Source organism: Equus quagga, chromosome 4 (genome assembly GCF_021613505.1).
Source record: "Equus quagga isolate Etosha38 chromosome 4, UCLA_HA_Equagga_1.0, whole genome shotgun sequence".
Taxonomy (NCBI): domain Eukaryota; kingdom Metazoa; phylum Chordata; class Mammalia; order Perissodactyla; family Equidae; genus Equus; species Equus quagga.
In genome coordinates this window covers 35,465,060-35,487,811 of record NC_060270.1, presented here as the reverse complement: position 1 = coordinate 35,487,811, position 22,752 = coordinate 35,465,060, and the positions used below count along the sequence as shown (strand labels likewise).

General features: G+C 39.2%; 1 protein-coding gene across 4 annotated transcripts; it reads right to left on the bottom strand.

Moving 5' to 3' along the window:
• Positions 1-108: 108 nt before the first annotated feature.
• On the bottom strand, positions 109-22,607 carry TBCCD1 (TBCC domain containing 1). Of its 4 annotated transcripts, XR_006888309.1 has the most exons (9): positions 18,343-18,616; positions 17,558-17,936; positions 13,957-14,112; positions 10,742-11,108; positions 8,405-8,591; positions 7,757-8,254; positions 3,521-3,674; positions 622-681; positions 109-518 (listed from the first exon to the last, which is right to left on the bottom strand). XR_006888309.1 is itself a non-coding variant. In XM_046659407.1 (8 exons), the coding sequence occupies exons 2-7, from the start codon at positions 17,891-17,893 to the stop codon at positions 3,545-3,547; spliced, it is 1,674 nt and encodes a 557-aa protein (XP_046515363.1). In that variant the 5' UTR covers positions 17,894-17,936; positions 22,453-22,607; the 3' UTR covers positions 109-681; positions 3,521-3,544. The 4 variants fall into 4 exon arrangements, 3 of the variants coding, with proteins under 3 accessions (XP_046515363.1, XP_046515364.1, XP_046515362.1); XM_046659407.1 differs by lacking the exon at positions 18,343-18,616 and adding an exon at positions 22,453-22,607 and having other exon boundaries at positions 109-681; XM_046659408.1 differs by lacking the exon at positions 18,343-18,616 and adding an exon at positions 20,259-20,384 and having other exon boundaries at positions 109-681.
• Between the last annotated feature and the right edge of the window lie 145 nt (positions 22,608-22,752).

Here is a 22,752-nt window from a genome sequence, read left to right as displayed (position 1 = left end):
CAATCAAATGTAAACTTTATTTTGATATAACAGCACACAATGACATTGGAAACCGTTTCTAGACTTAAAAGTAAAGCTTTGTCTTTTCATTAAAAGGAGAAAATTACGTTTTAGAGTTTATTTATTGAAAATTTAAAGCAGAAAATGAAAAATAAAGATTCTAAACAATTTCATTGTTTCATACTTTAAGGACTAAAATATCTTTGTATAAAACTATTTCTGCAATTTATACACCAACAAATCATACTTTCATCCCAATTATTCTTTTAAAGGAGTAACAACTTCCTTTTAAATAGTTACAAACAACTATAAAACTCTTATTTAACTCTAGAAAGGATGAAACCCTTTCATCATAGAAATTAAAATGTGAAGTTTACCTGTAAATCTATACTCAATAACTTTAATATTAACATACATACAATGGGACTGCCTTCATCCAGGTTTTCATTTTGGCATCACAAAGATGAGCCTTCTGATGCTCTATAAATAATATGTTTATAGGACAGTCAGAAGTTTAGCTGAAATTCAATGTAAACAGTAGTAAATAAGTATGGAATGGAAATTAAGGAAAGGTCTTAAATAAAAGAAAAAGCCCCAAAGTCTCTTAAGCAGCAAGAGCACCTTCTCAATTTAGTTTCAAGATGTGTACCATCTTCCATTCGTCCTCATGTTTCTAGAGCCCTAAAGGTAACAAAAGAAAAACATTAACAATTTTCTATTGCTTTCATGCAAATAATAAGAAAAAACCATGCATTTATTAAATCAAGGTCAGATGATAGTTTAGAGTAACAAAACACAAAGTTTAAAGTTAATTATATTCCTTTTTTCTGAGGGTCACATTAGTTCACAATAGAAGAAAAGAAATTCATACATAGATAAAAAATGTAGCAGGCTATGTGTGGGGATTAGTCTAAACTAAAATTTTATCCTCTTATAGTTCCCATTTCCTTTACATAATCTTTGATAGACTTCCAATTCTTAACCTCAGCATTTATTAACTAAATATTATAAAATTATTGTTTTATAAAAACAATACACTTTAAAATACACACTTTAAAAATGTAAACAATACATAAAGTAAACTATAAAGAATAAAGTTTTGCAGCTTTGAAAAACAGTTCAGCAGTTCCTCAAAAAGTTAAATATGTGACCTTGCAATTCTACTCCTAGGTATACACCTAAAAGAAATGAAAACATGTCTACACAGAGACTTGTACACAAAAGTACACAGCAGCATTATTCACAACAGCTTAAAAGTGGAGATAACTCAAATGTCCATCCACTGATGAACAGGTAAACAAAGTGTGGTAGATCCATACAATGGAACACTAGCAGCCATCAAAAGGTATGACCTACTGACACTTGCTACAACACGAATGAACCTTGAAAACATGCTAAGTGAAAGAGGCCAGACACAAAGGCCACATGTTGTATGATTCCATTTCCATGAAATGTGCAGTGTTGACAAATCAAGAGACCAAAAGTAGAGGAGTGGTTGCCTGGGTCTTGGGGGAAGAGGAGACACTGGGGGTTGGAGGAACGGGGAGTGACTGTCAATGTGTATGGGGTTTGTCCTTAGGGTGACAAAAATGTTCTGGATTTGTTAACAGTGATGGTTGCATAAACTTGTGAATACAATAAGAGCCACTGAAATCCTCACTTTAAAAAGGTGAATTCTATGGTATGTGACTTACATCTCAATAAAAATTAAGAACAAGTTTTCTCCCACCCTAGACAACCAGTCTCATGCCTCAAAGACACTATTAATAATTTCTTTATATCCTTTCAGAAATTTTTAAGGCACATAATTAGCATATAAATGTGTGATAATCCCTCTTTTCTCAAACATACAAGGCAACATTTTATTCCCCCCCTTTGGCCTTCACTCTCCAACCCCCCACCTTAGCGATCTTTTAGTATCAGCACATACAGACACACCTTGTTCCTTTCACAGATGCATTCCAGGACATGGATGAGGCAGTTCATAAGGCACCAGCCCTCTACTGAGAAGCATCTGGGTTGTTTCCAGTCTACAGCTATTTCAAATAATCCTGCAATGAACATCTTTTTTTTTTTTTTTTTGGTGGGAAAGATTCACTCTGAACTAACATCTGCTGCCAATCTTCCTCTCCTTTTTTTTCCCCCACAAAGACCCAATGCACAGTTGTATATTCTTGCTGTAAGTCTTTCTAGTTCTTCTATGTGAGCCACAGCCACAGCATGGCTACTGAGAGACGAGTGGTGTCGTTCAATGCCCAGGAACTGAACCCAGGCCGCCGAAGCAGAGTGTGCCAAACTTTAACCACTAGACCATCAGGGCTGGCTCTGAACTTCTTTTTTAAACAGATCTTTACATACCTGCATGCAACTGTAAGATAAATCCTAAGAAGTGAAGTTGCTAAGTCAAAGAATCTGTGCATTTTAAATTTTGATTTTGTCAAACTATCCTCCAAAGAGGTTGCACAAATTTGCACTTTCTCCAGTAGGAGGTAAAATGTCTTCCCAGTGCTGTATACTACCAGTTTTTCATTACTGCCAATCTGATAGATGAAAAATAGTATCTTATATTTCTTTAATTTGAGTGAAAGTGAACATTCTTGTGTTTCTAAGTAGTTTTATATAAACTACCTATTTATGTCCTTTGTCCGTTTTTCTATTGTTAGTCTTTAAAAATACTTTAAAATAGCCCAATAAACTAATTTCTACAAAAAAAGAATGAATACTACATATTTAGATTAAACAACTTCCAGTAAATTTGCCTGTGTCCATATTCTCTTCTACTGAGTCTGTGATCTTCCAGAGTTCAGTATTCAAATCTTCATTTGTACTTTTTTTTTTTTTGAGGAAGATTAGCCCTGAGCTAACTACTGCTAGTCCTCCTCTTTTTGCTGAGGAAGCCTGGCCCTGAGCTAACATCCGTGCCCATCTTCCTCTACTTTATACGTGGGACGCCTACCACAGCATGGCTTGTCAAGTGGTGCCATGTCTACACCCAGGATCCGAACCGGCGAACCCAGGGCCGGCGAGAAGCAAAACGTGTGAACTTAACCGCTGCGCCACTGGGCTAGCCCCTCAAATCTTCATTTGGATTAATTCTGATAATTTATTAATGCTCATATGTGCAATTAACAAAAATCACCTAATTTAATAATTGGTTTGTGTGTGGGGTGATGGGAAAGAGGAAAGATGTGTTAGAAAGGGGGAATAGAACTTAAAGCTGTGTATGGGGAAAGTAGTATCTTCGGACAGAACAACTTTTGCCCGGCAAGAAGTGAAAAAGACAAAACCTGGCTGTTATATTTACCCATAATTCTATAGGTACCACCTGAATATTCTGGTCTTCTCACTATAAAATGCCAAAATATCGGTATGTAAAGGTCTGTATATGCCACCACTAGTGGGATTAGTGGAAAAAAATTGGCAATGGTTGGTAACATGATATTCTGTGCAGTTTTTTTGTAAGCTTATAAGATTTCCCCAAAATAATCTGTTTTAGGTGGCCTACATTATAAATGCCTACCAGTGTGTGATGCAGGAGCCTTACTCATCCTGCTGCTTGTTTGGAGCCTGCTGCAGGAGGCACGAGGCTGTCCAGCTGTTGGCGATGTCCTGTATGAATCAGCCACTCATAAAACTTGTTCTCCACAAGTACCTGGAACTGCTTTCTTTGATCCCTAAAATTGTAATTGAGATCAAAAAGAATGTAGCAGCATTAACTCATATGAATTTTACTCGAAGTGATTATAAAACACTTTAATGGGATAAACATTAAATTAGTTCTAGTTAACCATTTGTTCTCTCCAAATAGTTGTTCAGTTCTATACATTGGATCACCACCACCAAAAGAAAAAAAAAGATTGCTTAGATACAATGCCTTCTTTGTAAAGACTTACCAGTAATTACATATTTTGTTCTACTGTGGTTATTCGCTCATCAGATATTTACTGAGGACCAAGTGACACTGGGTAGTGTTCTGACAATGGGGATAAACGTGTAAAGAAAAGAGAAAGCTCTGTCTGGGCAGCTGTGCGCTGTGTGACTCCAGAGGGCACCATTCACACTGTGATCTACGTAGTCTATGCTCCTTGTGGACTGTATATTGTAGTAAGGAAGACAGGCAATAAATAAAATAAATATATATAAACTTAAGTAGTTATAAGTGCTCTGGAGAAAAAATACAGCAGGGTAAGGGAATGGAGAGTATTGGCAATGCTATTTTACAAAAAGAATGGACTAAGAAAGCCTAAGATGACACTTAAGCAGAGGTCTGAATGAAGTGATGGACTAAGCAAAATAAATATCTGAAGAACATTCCAGGCAGAGGAAACAAAAAGTGCAAAGGCTCTAAAGTGAGAGCATATTTAACATGTTCAAAATAAGAAAGAATAGGAGCTCCTGACAGCCAGGAGCTAGCTCAGCACTCTCAGCTAGGCCTCGGTGTAGCTGGATCTGGCCTGGCCGCAGTGTTCTCCTGGTGAACACAAAGAACATAATTCCACAGAACACTAACATCAGATAAGGCCACCAAGGGATGCTGATAGATCGAGGCAAGAACAAGACCACCCCATAATCATACCTCAGTCCAGACAAAAAACAAACATTTTGTGGTCCAAACCACAAAAATGACCAAACATCACCCCTTCCTGGCTAATGAGTGACTGCTGCATCTTTAAAATTATAGTTTTAGCCCCACTTTATTCCTCTTACCTTTGATATAAAAATTAAGATTCCAAATCATAGAATTACCCTTGCTTCCAAATAGCATTCAATCCACAACAAAGCCTTGCTTCCTAGAACCCTCTCCAAAATTACCTACCATAAGCCAAAATCCAATTATAAGTTCTTTTCAACACGCTTTTACTGAGATGAAACAAGTTCTTTTCTTCCTTGCAATGAGTAATAAAATCCAGCTTTATTCTACAGATACATTCCTGGTGGTCTTTGGCCAGAGAGCAATGACTAAGTAAAAGCATTATAATGATTTATTATATTATATATTATATATGACAACAGTTCACAAAAAACACTAACTACACTAAGAACTCAGGTTCTGCAACCAGGCTGAATAGGTGTGAGTCCTGGCTCCTGGATGACTTTTAAATCTTTCTGTTCCTGTTTCCTCCTCTGTGATAGGGTATTGGTATGAAGAATAAATGAGTTAATACATAGAAGGCGACTAGAATAGTACTTGGCACATAGGAAGTGCCCGATACATATTACCTGTTACTACAGCCATCTTCATTATTCTACAGAACTGAGAATGACTGGTGTGTAGTATTAATATCTTGGTGGCTCAATCCATGAGATACAAACCAGGCGGAATGTTTGTAACAGATAACAGCAGTATTACCATAATGAATTCCCAGGTAAAGCATGAGTTTTCACTGTTACTCACCTTTATATTTTTCAGCAAGTAGCAACTGCCTTAAAGAGTCTCAAAGCAACTGTGTAACTATATATTATATATTTCATCCCTTAATCTATATGATGAGAACAAAGCCATGAGAAAGTATCCAAAAAATACCATGGCTGGACTAAGTCTTTTTTCAATTACTATTTCTCTTACGAAGTTCTATTCTAACAGGTCAGGTCTCAGACATTCTGGGTGAACAATCCCACCGAGAAGATGTGTCTCACAAACACATCACTAAACAGAGTGTCTTACACTCATACTACTACACACAGTGCAGCACGCACCACCGCGCAGAGTCATACACACACATTACTACTATATCCTATCTGCTTAAACCTTCACATGGATCTCATCAGGTGGAAAATAAACATATACTTTATATATGATACAATTAAGAACTAAAGAGGTTAAATGACACACTCAGTGTAACACAGTAAATGGCATAGTCAGTGCTAATTCCTGAGTCTGAATACTTTCAAGAACAACACATTTTAAAAATCTAACAAAACTAAGAGCTAATTAAAATAAGCATTTTTGCTCACACATTAAATAGCAGTTCTGGATCATCAGAAATAAAAACATTTTGGAATGACTGCTTTCAAGCCAATGACAACCAGAAAAAAACAACTAATACCAGGCAAATGGAATCCAATTATTAAAGTAAGAGGTCTTCTAAGTCTTAAGGAAAAGGGTCATAATGATCAAGATATCATCAGGACATACGACATTTCATGTAAAGATCTCCAAAAAGGAAATGGATACCCTTTTCTCAAACTAGCTCCAGCTTTGAAATGGACAATGTTGAGGAAGAAGCAACCCTCCATCTTTTGGTATTATGTTTCCTACTTTCCTCTCCTAAAATCTCTAACAAACAAAACTGATTAAATACCAAAATACTTGTACGAACAATAATTACTTATTCTGAGCATCCACTAATTTTAAGTTGTATGTGCTCCTCTGTCCCGAAAAAAACTGATTAACCAAAAGTTTCTAAGCTGGGCTCCAATTTTTGGAGTCATCTTTGATTTTCGTCTTTTTCACAAAATCTTGCACCAAGTCCTGCCTCCTGTCAAAATATTTCTGGTCTCCACCCCCTTTCTCTCCACTCTAGTCCAGTTTCTTAGTCTGGACTATTGCAACATCACCTTGACTTCTCTCTTTCAAATCTCCCTTAACCAGGGTCTTCAAATGTGCCAATCACATTTTTTAACCTGCCATAGCATCTAATAAAGTGGTTTGCATATTATAGGCATTCTATAAATATTCCTGAATAGATGAAATGGATTTATGAGTTTCAGTCCATTGTTCAAAAGTCCTTGATGGCTCCTATTGCTTAATTCAATTTAAACCTAAGTTTCACTGCTGACATTCAAGATTCTACATAGTCTGGCTCAATCTACCCATCCAACTTTAAATACCACTATTCTATACCCAGAATCTTATTTCAGCAATTAATTTCCAGAATACCTAAGGCCTGCTTCTACTTCCACATCTGCTCCTCTATTGCTATGAAAAGCATTCTGCCCAGTTCTCACTTCCTATCCAAACTCTGCTCCTTCTTCAAGGTCCAACACAAATCCTACTTCCTCCAGAAATCTTCCCTGACTACCCACACTGATGTTTTCCGAATCTCCATAAACCATCCTGGCTTCCAGAGTTCAAAGACTAATACATTTGAAGTAAAATTTTGTGGTGGACATAATAAACCACAACCATCTACTATCACAAGCATGTTATTAAAACTAAGATATTTCAGTACCCCAAAAGTAGGAAGGAAATAATTTCAGACTAAAAGACAACATTTTAAATTGACTAAATTTAGCTTTACTTAAAAACACTGTACTTATTTTTCACATTTTACCATGGATTAGGGAAAACTTTGACAAAAACTGGCATTAGTCCATGGACCAGCATTAGGGATCCACCCTTGGAGAGTCTGTAGTGTAGTGAAGCCAGGAAATCTGTATTTTTAAAAAGTTCCTTGGATGATTCTAATATACAACCAAGTTTGAGAACTGTCAGTATACTGTAGAGAAATAAATTAAAAACTAAAACCAATCCATTTAAGTACTGGATTATGTGGCATATTTTCATTCATATGAGTCTTATATCTGCCAAGGAAACTTAAGCTTCTTAAAAGAGGGGAGTCTAACACTTGAGTATACACTTGCTCCTATCCCCCAAGCAAACAGTGCTTGGAACACTGACCTGAAACTCAAGCCTTAATAAAAGACACACTATATCTTTTTCATTACTTTAGCACAGCTGTAAACATGAGCAGATTAATTTGCTTTCCCATAGAATTTTATATAAGACTAATTATTACTTCCAGAAAACACTCACTTTGTCAAACGAGCCTCCTTCACAATTTTCTGCCAGATCTGTATCTTCTGCTCTCTTTGACCCAGTGCTTTCTGATATGCAGATGGAAGACCCCCAGGTATCTCTGTTGTGTCCCCTTCCATTTCAAAAGGAATAATAAATATGTAGAATTCACAAGGTGGTAAGAGTCGGAAGACACTAGTGTCACTGTTCTCTCTGCACACAACCATTGGTTTATCCCAATAGTTAGGCACTGTAGCAAGGCCGGTCCTGGCCATATGGTCCTCCAGCATTGGGTAATGAGTATGAAAAGGGGCAAAAGTTACTGTCTGGTTCCCAGAGAGAATAAGTGGGCGTGTAGGCGTCAGAATGTGAAAGACGCAACCTGTTGTAGAAGAGATGGACAAACGATGGCAAACAGCAATGACTTTAATGTTGTCACAGCTGTGGAGGTGAAGAGCAGTCTGTACAGGGCCCAGAACAAAGGTGCTATTCCTGCACTTCTCAATTGTCACAGATCTGAAAAACGAAAAAATGAGGTAAATTCATCTGAATGAGAATAAGAAAAAAATATTTGACTACAGTATAATTCTCTGATGGCAGAAAAAGGATCAATCCTACTCCAAAGAAAATGTGAAAATATCAGAATACTACAAAGACTGTGCTTACCGTAAGGGAGAGAGCAGATATATAAAAGATTCGTTGCAACGATGAATCTTTACATGTGCCCCCACCAGAGTATCTGAGCTCTTGGCCAATGTCTGCTTGTAAACCTGGCTCATCACCACCATGCGGTGCATCCTAGGGGCCACATGAGTATTACAAGCAATCTTGGCTCTTTTGGTCGTCCCTTCAACTATTTAAGAAAAATATGAATAAATGAGAGAGTTTCAAATCAAAGAAAAACAAACAACCATATGAGGTTACACAGTCTACATGTCTAAAATTAGATACATGTGAGGTTTAAAAAAATGTGAGAGCTGCGTGTTGGGTAAAGAGGTATTTGCTATACTATTCTCTGCTTTTTTGTATGTTTGCAATATTTCATAATTTTTTGTTATAAAAAAATTTTAAAACTTAAAATCCACTCAAGATTGCCTATAGATCTAAGACTTTTTTTCATGTCTATCCTTGAAGTTAAGTAATGTGGCTAAGGTCATATGGCTAGTAGGTGGCAGAGCTGGCCCAACTCAAGTATTTTCTCCTCCAAGATGCCTTAATTCATCATCCCAACACTTAAATAATCTTTTTATTTTTTATTTTATTTTTTCTAGGAAGATTAGCCCTGAGCTAACATCTGCCGCCAATCCTTCTTTTTGCTGAGGAAGACTGGCCCTGAGCTAACATCCATGCTCATCTTCCTCTACTTTACATGTGGGACACCTGCCACAGCATGGCTTGACAAGTGGTGTGTAGGTCCGCACCCAGGATCCGAGCTGGCGAACCCCGTGCTGTGGAAGCAGAATGTGCAAACTTAACCGCTGTGCCACCAGGCTGGCCCCTTAAATAATCTCTTTAAATTGCCATAATACTAATTATGAACCCTTCCTAAGGTTACTTACCACATCAGTCCATGATATTTGGTTCATGTCTTTATTTATATATGTATTTATTTATTTATGTATTTGGGTTCATGTCTTTACTCCCAAGATCATTACTAACGTGAGCACATCTTCCTCTCGTACACAAATGCCTTGCACAAACTGACACACAAAGTTATCTGTTGCCCTCCTAACACAGTCCCACTATTATGTGATTGGCTTCTCAGACTGTACTTCCTGCAAGCCACCAGGACACCCTTGTAAAAAGTACTGGCCAAATGTGGAGAGGTCACAAAAGCATGCTGTTATTCTTCTTTTAAAACAATTCTATTGTTTCCTTTTATTAGATAAGTAATACATGCTTATTGTAGAAAAGTCTTAAACACTAGTAGTAAAAGAAGATAAAAATTCTTTGTAATCCTACTATCTACCACTGTTAACATTCTAGTATAATCCTAAGAGGTTAGATATCCTTCTTTTCCCTACTAGTGCCTACCCTAACAACATTAAAAAACTTACTTGAACCTATATTCTTTTATCAACATCAAGAATTATGTAGTATCTCCTATATACTTATGGGAGCCTTACGTATCTGAAAGTCCCTGACCTCATACTTAGAGCAATAGTTTGATTGGATACAGAGTTCTTAGATCACCATCTTTTTGCTCAATATGCTGTTGATGTTGTTCAACCATTTTCTGTTTTTTAGCATTATAAAAATTTGATGCAAAACTGGTTTTTTTTTACATTTTCACAGAACCTATTTTCTCTTTATCTTTGAAATTCAGAGATTGTGGAAGTATATTCTAGTTTCTTTCATTAATTTTGCTTGGCATTTGCCTCAGTACAGGCACCTACTTCTCTTTAAACTTATACTTGGCCTCCTCTTCTCTTAAAACTTATGCCTGAGCCCCAAGAAGTCATATAGCACCGGAAACTATCCCTTTAGCCATCGCTGGACTATCAGGAATAGATACCTGATGCAACCAAGGCCAGATTCTCCCTACTGTAAATATAAATTTTCAATTTAGAAATATCTCATCTGCTTGTGTCTGTGTAGCTAAAAAGAACCTCATCTCTACACCAACTCTCTGAGGTTGTAACTGTGGAATAGCTAAATTCTGCTGTGGTGCACAGAAAATAGGAAAGCCTCAAGCAAATGAGCATATGAGAGCAAAAGGGAAAGAGTCAGAAGATAGAAAAGCAGAGCAAGGAGAGCACTAACTGAAGTTAGGGTTTGTTAACTGCAACCTAAACAATTTGGACTAATAAATCAACTCTCTGAGACTGTTGCTGCCTTGACACAAAAAGCTGTATACAAAATAGAGAGGTTTCTTTTTCTCTTTTACAGTAGCAATATTTTTTAGGTCTTCTGCAGAAGATGTGTAATCATTAATACACCAGAAAACACTAGGTTCCTTAACTTGCCATTCAATTGACTCTAGATTAGAATATTAAAAAATACCTTGGTGAGCCCAAGCCAATTTCTTTCCAGACTTGAGGCAAGCAGATGTACCAAACGGATTCCCAGTCAAACAGGCTCTCAACCAGGCTTCCAGCTTGTAGAAAGAAAAGGTCTTAGAGATCTTTGAGAAGCCATTTTCTGCATGCAGTGGTTGCCACAATGCAAGTTCATGAAGTGGATATATCTTCCCGGCTCTACTCGCTGTACCTTCAATAAGAAAGCTGAGCGCCACGACAGCTTCTTGGGAGACTAGACTACTATGTGTCGAATGAAATGATGCAGTGAGTTGTTCTGGATCTAAAAGCAGCTCAAGAAGATCTGACAGATGATCATAGACAAAAGCTTGGTGACTGTAATCATTCCAGTTCTAAAGAATATCAAAATAAAGCACTCTTAACAGAGCAAAGAGATTCGGCAAGACCTGAAACTTTTATATTTTAATTATTTTGTATTTATACTTTGCCTCACCCCCAAAAAAGCATTTGAGGTGGCTATATAGACCTTATAAAGATTTTTTGTGTATTTACTAGGTATAAACAGATTCTCTCTCCACTTTAGCTAATTCAAAAGTAATGCTAATCGCTAACCCTTAGTGTGTGCCAAGCACTAAGTGTTATACAAAATTTAATGTATTTAACCTTAACAACAATCTTATAATAGATGCCATTATTATGCCCATTTTAGGCAGGGACCAATCATGCAAGGCCTTGTATGAAATATTAAAACATCTGGACTTTATTTTGTGTGACAGGGACTTTCAAACTATTTTCTAAATAGCTATACCTTTTTTCTTTTTAATAAGCTCTCATTTGGATGACAAAGAACATATCAAAGTAGAGCTGTCCACAGCCTCAAGTGCTCTTCCTGCCTCTTGCCGCATCCCCCTCCCCCATAGCAGGCCCTTTGGTGGGTCCATGGAGTATAAGATGAAAACAACAATGACAATGAGAATTCATTGATGAGTTTGAACAGGAAATGGATATAATCCATCTGCATTTTAGAAAGTCCAGCATAGTAGGTGGAATATAGACTAAAATCAGGGTGACTAGGTAGTACTTACTTACAGAACTCAAGGCAAAAAAAAAATGTCATTAGGGCCTATAAAAGAGGACGAAAAGGGAGAGATTTTTAAAGAGTTATTTTGGAGGGAGAATCAGTAAGACTTGACAACTAACTAGGTACGGGCGGTGAGAGAGAGAGCATGGGTGGCTGGTGGTACCCTTCACTGGCATAGGGAATACAACTTAATTCAAGTAAAGGGAGAGTTTACTATAGGTACTCATGGTCATCTCCCAAACTGAAGTGTAGGTAGGCCTCATCAGAACTGGAAAAGAATCTTGAACCTGGTTCTCTCTCGGGGGCCAGTGTCTCTCTGCATGTCTGTTCCATTCCCTTCTTTTTCTTTGATTACCTCAGAGTTTCTAATCCCTCATAACTCCAGGTCACTCATGAACATAGTGGCTATTCTGGTTCCAATGCCACATGAGCTGCCAGCTCAAGCACCTATCACCAACTGTGTAATTTCTTCCTCCCCTGGGGGTACTGATTGGGCCAGGTAATCATTTCAAATCAGACCAATTTTAAATATATACCTATGAGTGGGTTACTCTAGTCAAGTATCCATCCCTGGTCCAATCAGTTGTTGGCAGAGGTCATGCTGTAACACAAACTGGAGTCACCACTTACTGGTGCTTACTATGTAACAAATGTCATGACTGAATTCTCACAGCCATTCCAAAATAGGTATTATCATCTGCATTTAGAGAAGAGAAGCCAAGGCCTAGAGAAGCTAACTGACTTGCCTAAAAACATATGATATTAAGTGGCAGAGTCAATATGAATACAGGCTACTTTAGTTCAAAACACTGTCTCTACACGGTGCCCATTCAGCAGGAACTACGTGTGAAAAGAGCAGGCAGTGACTGGCATCTCTCATACATCTGAACTCGGATAATCTGAATGTAAGGTATAGACAGGGCATCTTTGTGAAGAGGGAGATCTAGAATGGACACAAAGTCAGTAGCCATAGAAATATATGAAGCCAAGGGAAGAGAAAGAATTACACTGAATGAATACGTTGAGTGAGAAGAAAAAATGGTCACAGACAGAATCCTGGGGAAACAGTGAACTGTAAGGGTCAGTGGGAGGCAGGCCCATGAAGACGAGCGAGAGGGAAAAATAAGAAGCAGAAGCAGGAGGGAATAGCATCATGGAATATAAGGGTGGACAGATTTATTTGAAAAAGTAGATTATAAAAGTGCCAAATATCAGAGAGGTGGTTTTTTTTAGCCTCAGAACATTTTTAAAGAGCCTGCACATGACAGTAACACTGAGATCTACATTTTAAAGTTTTTCAGGGGCCAGCCTGGTGGCGCAGCGGTTAAGTGCACACGTTCCGCTTTGGCGGCCCGGGGTTCACTGGTTTGGATCCCGGGTGCCAACATGGCACCGCTTGGCAAAAGCCATGCTGTGGTAGGCGTCCCACATATAAAAAAAGTAGAGGAAGATAGGCATGGATGTTAGCTCAGGGCCAGTCTTCCTCAGCAAAAAGAGGAGGATTGGCAGTAGTTAGCTCAGGGCTAATCTTCCTCAAAAAATAAATAAATAAAAATTAAAAAAATTAAAAAAAATAAATAAAAAATAAAGTTTTTCAAAATACTTCCACTTAAATCGGTAAAAATATTTTGGTATTCTTTACAAAAACAGAAAGAATAACATTTTCTGAAACTCACAATGTGAAGCAATTAAATTTAACTTCTAGGTCATATCATATATAATTACTTAAGTATGCTGAACTTAAGTATACTTAAGCATATTACTTAAACATACAAGAAGATATTTTTATAGAAATTTTTTCAGTATATTTCAAAAGACTTTGCAAACACTACATCTTCTCATTTATCCTTAGTCAAAGAAGTAGATTCAAATTCATTAACATTTGAAAAATGGGAATGCTAATAAGAGTATAGTGAATAATTTGCCCAAAAATCATGTAAGTAATTTCTGTGTTGTTGAAGGAACTGAAATCACTTCTCTAGTTTGATTAAGACTGCACATATGATTTTGTTTTATAATCAGAAAAAAATGTAAAAAGGAAAACAAGCCCGCAAATCACTGGCTTATATAAGTAATCCCAACATAATTTTTAATGAAAACAAACCATCTCTCTCACAAATTGTCCCTTTCAGAGAAGAAAGCTAAAATTTAAACAGTACCTTATTATGACAACTGGATTTTTCCGTCAGGTCAGGAGACTGAGACCTGTTTCTGGGACTAGGCCACTCTTCTCCAATCAAAGATGTCCTCAAGGAGACCTTGTTTAACTGCTGGATGTATAAGAAGAGCAGAAACTGTAGGGTGTCCACTGAAAGCTGTCCCAGAAGAAAATAAATGATGAGCACATGTCCTAAAACCAGTAGCTAAATAAATATCTACTTATTTACTAAGTAGATATAGTAAAACAAATTCACAACAGTTTGCTGATCCTTAGAAGACAAATGTAGAAACATTGCTAGCATTTGTAACGTTATGTCTTTGATACCCAGTTATAAGATTTCTAAAACTAATTAAAGTGGAGTCATTTACCTTTTCAGAAAGTTATGTAGCATCTATGACCATAGACATTCTCTTCCAAAACTGACGAAGAGGAAAGGATGAAGGATGGGCTTTTTTAGAGTACATTATTTCAGCAGTTTAAAATTACAGTTTAAAGAAAACCCCTCAGTATTTGAATAAATAAATAAATAGAGGAAAGGAAGAATGAAATTTAGTCAAGATACAGAGGTTAGTTTAACCTAAGGCTCACAGACTTATCAAAAAAGTTTAGGATATCAATGCAATACCTGAAATTCTATGCAATTTTTTGGTGTATGTGCATTTTGTGGAGGAGTAGGCCTCAGGTTTTCAACAAATTCTTAAAGGGATGTTTGACTTAAAAAATACTACTGGCCTGACAGACGTTTGTAAATCATTCCTTATTTGAAGAAGGGTGTGGTCTGAAGCTCAGGATTTGACGGTCATGATTATCTTCATATACCCATTCCCACACACACACACACAGGAGAGCCAAAAAAGTGAAGAAAAACAACTGGCACTATAGCTATACTCACTCTGATTCCCAACCTGGCTAAAAATTGCTATACCTAAGAAACTTAAAAATACGGATTCTCAGGATCACCTAGATCTATTCGATCAACTGCCTGTGTGCAACCCCGCAAATCTACATATTTAAAAAATTTTTTAGTTTCTTAAACTTTTTGTTTTTTTAAAGATTGGCACCTGAGCTAACATCTGTTGATAATCTTTTTTTCTTCTTCTCCTCCCAAAAGCCCCCCAGTACAGAGTTGTAAATTCTAGTTGCCAGTGCCTCCGGTTGTGGTATGTGGGACACCGCCTCAGCATGGCATGATGAGTGGTGCCATGTCTGCACCCAGGATCTAACTGGGAAACCCCGGGCCACCAGAAGCGGAGTGCGCAAACTTAACTACTCGGCCATGGGACCGGCCCCAACTAAACTTTTTGAGATAAGTGTAGATTCACGTGCAGTTGTACGAACTAATAAAGATCCCATGTACACTTTACCCAGTTTCCCATCTTGCAAAACTATAGTCCAAAAGCACAACCAGGGTATTGACATTGATGCAGTCAAGGTACAAAACACTCCAATCAACACAAGGATCTCTCATGTTGCCCTTTTATAGCCATATCCACTTCCCACTTCCCTCACCCCTTCGATAACCCCTGGCAACCACTTATCGGTTCTCTATCCCTATAATTTTGTCATTTCAAAAATGTTATATATTGGGGCCAGCCCCATGACCTAGTGGTTAAGTTCACGCACTCCGCTTTGGTGGCCCAAGGTTTCCCTGGTTCAGATGCTGGGCGTGGACATGGCACCGCTCATCAGGCCATGCTGAGGTGGCATCCCACATGCCACAACCAGAGGCACTCACAACTAGAATAGACAACTATGTACTGGGGGGCTTTGGGCAGAAGAAGAAAAAAAAATGTTATATAAATGGAATCATACAGTATGTAACCTTTTGAGATTAGCTTTTTTTCCACTCAGCATAATTCCTTGATTTTATACATACTTCCATTTAACAATTATTTGTTATCATTATTCCTTCATATACCTGCCTCCCCATGAGACTATAAGATCCTTGTCTTTTTCATTTTTATATTCCTAGTAACTAGCATAGAATATAGCACACAATAAGGACTCAAAACATTTGGAGCTTCTCGAAGGTTTGATTAATCTCTGCATCCACAGCATCCACTGTTGTACCTAGCACACAGCAGGCACTCAATAAATGTTTAATTAATGAATAACTATAATGCCCCTCCCCTCTTAGTCACTGGCCAAATGGTTTTTCAATTTCCAAAGCCTTGTTCAGATATTACCCCATGTGGCAGAGACTGGCTAGATGCTAATTACCTTTTCTTTTCTTGCTGGGCACACAATTAGATGGCATTTCGCAGCCTCCCTTGAAGTTAAATATGGAATAACTGGGTTATAGTCAATGGAATGTGGATGGATTTACATATACCACTTTCAAGCCTCTCCAAAACTCTCCCAAAAGATAAGGAAGTGAAGGACTCTGAGGTCCTAGTGGGCATGGATGTGGCAAATTGTATTATATTTGCAATTGTTCACTTTCCTATCCTCCAAGAGGCTTATACGACCCTATTCATGGCCATGGGATTTCCCTAACTCCTCTGAGGTAGTTTACCTTCCCATCTTATTGACTTTAGGCATGGATGTGCGCCAAAGCTTTAGCCAATGCAATGAAAGTAGTTGTAGTTTATGTCACATCTTTGCAAAAGTTTTAAGAGGCATATCCTGCTCTGTTGCTCTTCCCTTCTGTCACAAGAATAGGCATGACCTACACAGAAGCTGTTTCTTCAGCCTGGGTCCCCAAATGAGTAGACACATAGAGCCAAGCCACAGCCTGGAAGATAGCCAAGCTAAGGTGCAGCCTACATGTAAAATGAGCAAGAGATAAACCCTTGTTACCAGAACTCATTTTTGTTGGTTTGTTTTTAACTGCAACAAAGCTGACTAATATAAGAGTGGCTCCAAAGGATAGAAGACACCTAGATCCCTGAGTCACTGGTTGGACAACAGCAGCCTAGGGACTCATCTGACCAGATGCCCTGTGTTTGACGGCTGCATGAATGAGAAATAAACTGTTATTGTGCTAAGCCACTGAAATGCTGGAATTGCTTGCTACTGCAATTAGCCTCCTCTGATTAATATACTTTCTCTGTGAAGTCTTTCCTGGTCATCAGAATTAATCATTCTTCTTCTCTATTCTACTTTTGTACTTTATGCATACTTTTATTATTGTACATTCCACACTATTAAATGGCACTTTTTTACACACCAGCTTCCCCTACTAGTCTATGAACTCCATAAGGGCAGAGACACTGTTCTAATCATCTTTGAATCCCAGCACATAGCAGATGCTCACTTAAAAAACAGTCAGGTGCTCTGACTGTAAGATATCAGTAGTTCCTAAGCACTCACTCACCTCAAAATATTTTTAAAGTCAATGAAAATATTTCCCTCTTTCAACTGCAGGCTTCCTGTAACATTATTGCTTTGGAAATAGGTGAATAAAGATTACTAAGTAAGGACTAATTCATTAAATATTGCCAAACTGGAACTGCTAAAACTCAAATAGTTCTTTGGGATCACCATGGTTAGGTTAGGTTAATACCTAAAACTACACAGTGTATAGCTAGTACAAAAATTAAAAATAGTTTATTTCCCAAAGTAACTAAACACACATACATATACATATAAATGCAGACCTGATTTCTTTGCTTTTCGACCTCATCCTCAGTCATGCAGTTGGACAGAATCTCAGACCATTCCAGGCGCTCCTCCGGTGTCTTCACTGCAAGACTATCAAATATTTCAAAGTAAAGCCACGCCAGATCCTTAGCCAGCTGCAGTTTCCCACACGCAATGTGCCTCCATGTAGACCAGTACAGGCGTGGGTAAGCTCCCTCTGTGGCCCGGGTTCGCACATAGGTGGATATCTTCCTGAGATAGTGAAGACTGAACTTGGATGGAGGGGGGACCTGCAAGGCACCCACCATAAAGGGTTCTGCTTTTACCCAGAGGAGCACTCCGGACTGATCCATATTATCTCTAAGGACATCCGTGTGAAAAGGCTTCTTTGCATACCTAGGAAACAAAGTTTCTTCACAAACTGATTTGAAACAAAAGTCATTTATACATTTTCTTGTAACATGACCCCTCCCTTAACTGTTTTTAAATATACTGTCAGTTTAAAAAGCAGATCTAGTTCATCAACCAAGAGCAGAACAGATCTTCTGTCGGATCTCATTACAACCTATTTGAGCAAGAAAAATTTTGTGATAAAACAAAATTATCTTACTTGAATTGTTCCAAGTGGTTGTTTTTAGAGAGTGTGTGTAAATGCATGAGGTATGAGGTGGATCTCTGCTCAGAACAAGAAGAAAAGAAGAAATGCGGAAAAGAGTCGGCCTATCATAGGAAATCTTGCTCTACCCTGAGGGGAATACTAGTCAAAACAAGGGCAATAAAACTTCAGAGTCAAATCACTTACACATAGACGATGGTTGTTAAAGATTTGGTTAAAGATTTGGACGTGTTAGCTGACCATATAAGCTCAACATGAAACGCTAACAGGTGGCAGACAGGAATGCTCATGTAAATGTAGGCTGCAAAAATAGATCAAGGGAAGTTAAAGCATCTTTATTCTCTATAACAGTGAACCTACTCTGGCATATTCTACTGTGCTTAGTTCAGGTGGGATATTTTTAGATTTTGTTTGTTGTTTCTTTGTTATAACAACGAAACACTATTTTATGGAATATTTATAAAATATCTAAAAATAGAAGGGGATGAATCATCCACAGTCCCACCACTAAAGGGAATCTAGTTAATACTTTATTGTACTTCCTTCTTGTCTTTTTTTCTACACAGATTCGATGTTAAATTTTTGAATTTTCATAGCTGTGATAATTACAGCTGTATTATTATATATATACAATCTGTATTATTCTATAAACTTCATAGCACTCTAAATGAATGTACCTTAGTTTACTCAACTGTCATCCTATTTTCAGACATTTAGTAGTTTTAAAATTCTTCACAAAAACAAGATGGCAAAATATTGATCATTGCTGAAGCTGGATAATGACTACATGGGGGTTCATTTACCTACACTACTTTTGTGTGTGTTAAAATTTTCCACTATAAAAAGTTTAAATGTTTCACTCATAAATAATGCTATAATTACCATCTTTCTGCATATTTTCTGCATTATGATTAATTTTCCAGAGAAAATTTTCAAATGTGCATTTGTGAAATGAAGTAATTGACATTTCTGAAGCTCCAGACATATATTTCCATTGCTTTCCAAAATGCTTGCACCAAATTGTACCATCACTTGACCAAGGTACCCTCTTCAGTGAGCACTCCTCGGCATTGAGTAACATCACTTTAAAAACCATCCTTACGTGAGTGATGAAAAAATGTTTTATTGCTATTATTATATTTTGCATTCGGTTCTAAGGAAATCGTACTTCATTGGGGAATTTTCTGTTAAAAAGAGTCGATATCAATTGAGTGCTTACTATGTGCCAGGCAGCATGCTAAATATTTTGTGTTCTTCACCTCCTTTCATCCTCACAACCACTTGGAGATACACACAATTATCCCATTTTCAGATGAAAACACTGAGGCTTAGAGAAGTTAAGGGACTTACCCAAAGTCACATACTTAAGTTGGCACAGCCCTGGATTAGAATTCAAGTCTGTCTGATTTAAGAACTGTGTTACTTACAAATGTACTTTAGGAACCCAGTTTTGGGAGAATCTCTGAAAACCGGGCGTGGATCCAGAAGAGGATTACCAGAATGAGTGGCCTTAGACATGAGGCCATATAAGGGCCAGGTGAAGGAACACGGGAGCATGAACCCGAAAGAAGGGTGTGAGAGGACAAATGGCAGCTGTCTTTCAAGATGGGAATGGCTTAGCGTCGCTCCGAGTAAAATCGGACGACGAAAGCTATGTGAGGAAGATCTTAGTTCGCCCCCAAATGGAAACAGGCTGCTTTGTGAGGACTGAGCTCTTGTCCCCGAAGTGTGCCTTAAAAGCCAGATCCTGCGGATGAACCGCCTATTCTCACTCCGGGACTCGAGAGGGCTAAATTCGTAAACACACATAAACGGGGCTCTTTCTCTCTTCAGACGCTTCCCCGAGGGGCGCTGGGGTTAGGGCTTTTCGGGCGGGAAGATCGGCGTGAGGTCCAAGTCGGTCCTCTTGAGGCTCCGCCGCCACCTCGGATGATGTCCGCGGTGGGACGCTGTCCGCGGTCGTGCGCGGCATGGGCCGCCCCAGCGCCCCGACTGGACTTCAGAAGAGCGAAGCCCCAGCCGTCAGGGTCCTTCGTGGACCGGTGACCTGGCGAGCGTGTATGCAGCCTCACCAGCCCGAGTCTGAAGCGTAAGCGGCTCACCTCTCCTCCCCGGCGCCGGACCGTGCGCGGTACCTGCGAAGGCGGGCGCCGCTCCGCCGACCTCTCCGCGCGCCGCCGCGCCCAGCTCGCCTGGTCCGCCCCTCACCCGCCGCCGTACCCACCGCGCAAGCGCGAGGCCTCGCACCACCGAGACGTGGAGGACCATGTTGCTAGAGCGGCCAACTGCTTCTCCCTTGGGCTGAGAAAAACATGGTTGACGCCGAGAGATGCCGGGACCTGGAGCCCGACGCCGCTTTGTGGTGCCGCGCCCTTCAACTCAGGGGAGTAGGAAGGGTTTTTTTTTATTACTCCACAGAACTGTGGTCAGCCAATAGCTGCTAGAAGGTCAGCACGCTTTGGTCAATAATAACAATAACAACTTACCTTTATGGAGAGCTTACTATGGGCTGGACACTGTGTAAAACCCCTTTGTATGTAGTATCTCAGTCTTTCCAAAAGCCCTTTAAGTTAAGTACATTTGTTTTACTAATGAGGAAACTAAGGCATAGACAGGTCAAAGTAACACACCCCCTAAGGCCACAGCAAGGGACAAACGCAGGCCAGCGAGAGCCCCCAGAGTTAGCTCCTTAACTCGGTTAGCTTTCCCGCCATGTTACCACCTTCAAGAAGCTGTTTTGGATTCCACCCAGCAGAAGACCTCACTCCTTCTCTAAGTCTCCATTTCATGAGTTTTGGCCATTTCCTGCTTTCTTCGTTCGTTTATGGCCTCTTTAGATGTGGGAGATACGAAGGCAAATAGGGCCATAAAATGAAGTTTAGTTCCTCCTTTACGTGGCTCTCCCACCTAATAGGCACTTCCTGAAAACAGTAACCTGTGTTCCTCTTACCTCTGCTTGAGTCAAGCGGTAAAGAGCAGGGGCTTTGGATTCAAATAGATCTGCATTCGGACCCAAACTGCACGACTAAGTAGCTCAGTGACCTGAAGCAGATTCTGTCATCTCTCTATGCCTTCGTTTTCTGCAACAGCAATATTTACTGAGCACCAATGTGCATCTGGCACAGTGTTGAGCACTAGGGTTACAGTAGTGAACAAAACAGATAGGTCCTTGTTTTCTTGGAGTGTATACTTTAACAGGGAGAATAGATAATACATATTAAGGAAATAAAGCAGGATAATTTCAGATGTTAATAAACGCTATGAAGTTTGAGGAGAAGGGGATCAGTGCCAAATTTGAGCTGAGGCCTGAAGAATAAGGAGCCAGCAGATGAAGATCACAGTCAAAGCAAATTTTACTGCGTGGCAGGCTCTGTTCTAAAAATAAAACAATAAAGTTCTGTTCTATACAGCTGTGAACAGAATAGTCCAGATTCACACTCTCATGAAGATAGCATTCCAGCGTATGTGAGTGTGGAGGGCAGAGGTGGAAACAATAAGATAAAATAGGATGGTGTAAGAATAAAGGACTCAGCACAGGCTAATTTTGATTGGTTGGTCAGGGAAGTCTTCTCTGAAGTGACATTTAAGCTGCTATCTGAGTTTTAAAAGGAGCACTTATGTTAGGATCTAAGGGAAGAGTGTTTCAGGCAGAGAGAACAGCTAGAACAAAGGCCCTAGGCAGGAATGAGTTTGGTGTATTCAAAAAAGAGAAAGGAAACCAGTTTTGCTGGAACATGGTAAGGAGTATACCAGATGAGGGTACAGATCATACAAGGTTTTTAAAAATTTTCTTCCAGCTTTATTGAGACATATAAGGTTTTATAAACTAGCATAAAAGGTTGGGATTTTATTCTAAGCGTAATGAAAAGCCATTCGAGGCTTTTAAGCAGGGGAATGACATGATCTGTCATGTTTGTAAAAAAATCATGGGGTGAGGGGCAAGAGTGAACAAGAGATATTAGGATATTAAGAATGGAGGCAGGAGGATGAGTTAGGAGGCCCTTGCCAGGTAAGAGATGATGTGACTTGGCCCAGGGAGGTAGTGGAGATGTACAGTAGTGAGCAGATTCAGGATATAGTTTAAGAGCAAAGATATAGATAGGGGATGCAGGAGAGGAATCAGAGTTCTCGTAACTGTGATAACTACTATTCATTGCGTGCTTACGGTGTGACAAACGGTTTACAGATTTTTCTCCCCTTAAAACTTCACAACACTGCCAGTAAACGTTTTGCCTCAGGTTTGTAAATAGAGAAGCTTAGGTTAGACTGGAGGACAAGGGAGGAGGATGTTCTCACCGCTAAGAAGTGGTGGAAGCTGAATCCGAACCTAAGTCTCTCTGCCTCCACGCCTCTTCTCTGTGAAACCGAGACAATCTTCTCCTGGGCTTGTTCGGAGAGAGTAAAATAAAATCTCCTAAGCGAGGCATCCGCCATACCGTCGGCAAGGAGGAACTGTCCCCTCCCATTTCGCCCCGGTCCCCCCGCCCACCCGCTTCCACCAAGCAGCTCATTATGAATGAAATTCCAAGACTTGCAGCCGAGATAAAACCTCCCTCCCGCAATTGGTCGGGGCTAGAGAAGGACCCTCGTGATTGG

Bases quoted from the DNA above. Each gene is read 5' to 3' on its own strand.
- TBCCD1 (XM_046659406.1), bottom strand. From the start codon at position 18,446: ATGAGCATTCCTGTCTGCCACCTGTTAGCGTTTCATGTTGAGCTTATA. The intron at 8,592-10,741 runs GTATTTTTTAAT...TTTCTTAAATAG, and splicing joins ATTGGCTTGGGCTCACCAAG to TTGAAGGGACGACCAAAAGA. The intron at 3,675-7,756 runs GTGAGTGTTTTC...TTACAATTTTAG, and splicing joins AAGGAGGCTCGTTTGACAAA to GGATCAAAGAAAGCAGTTCC.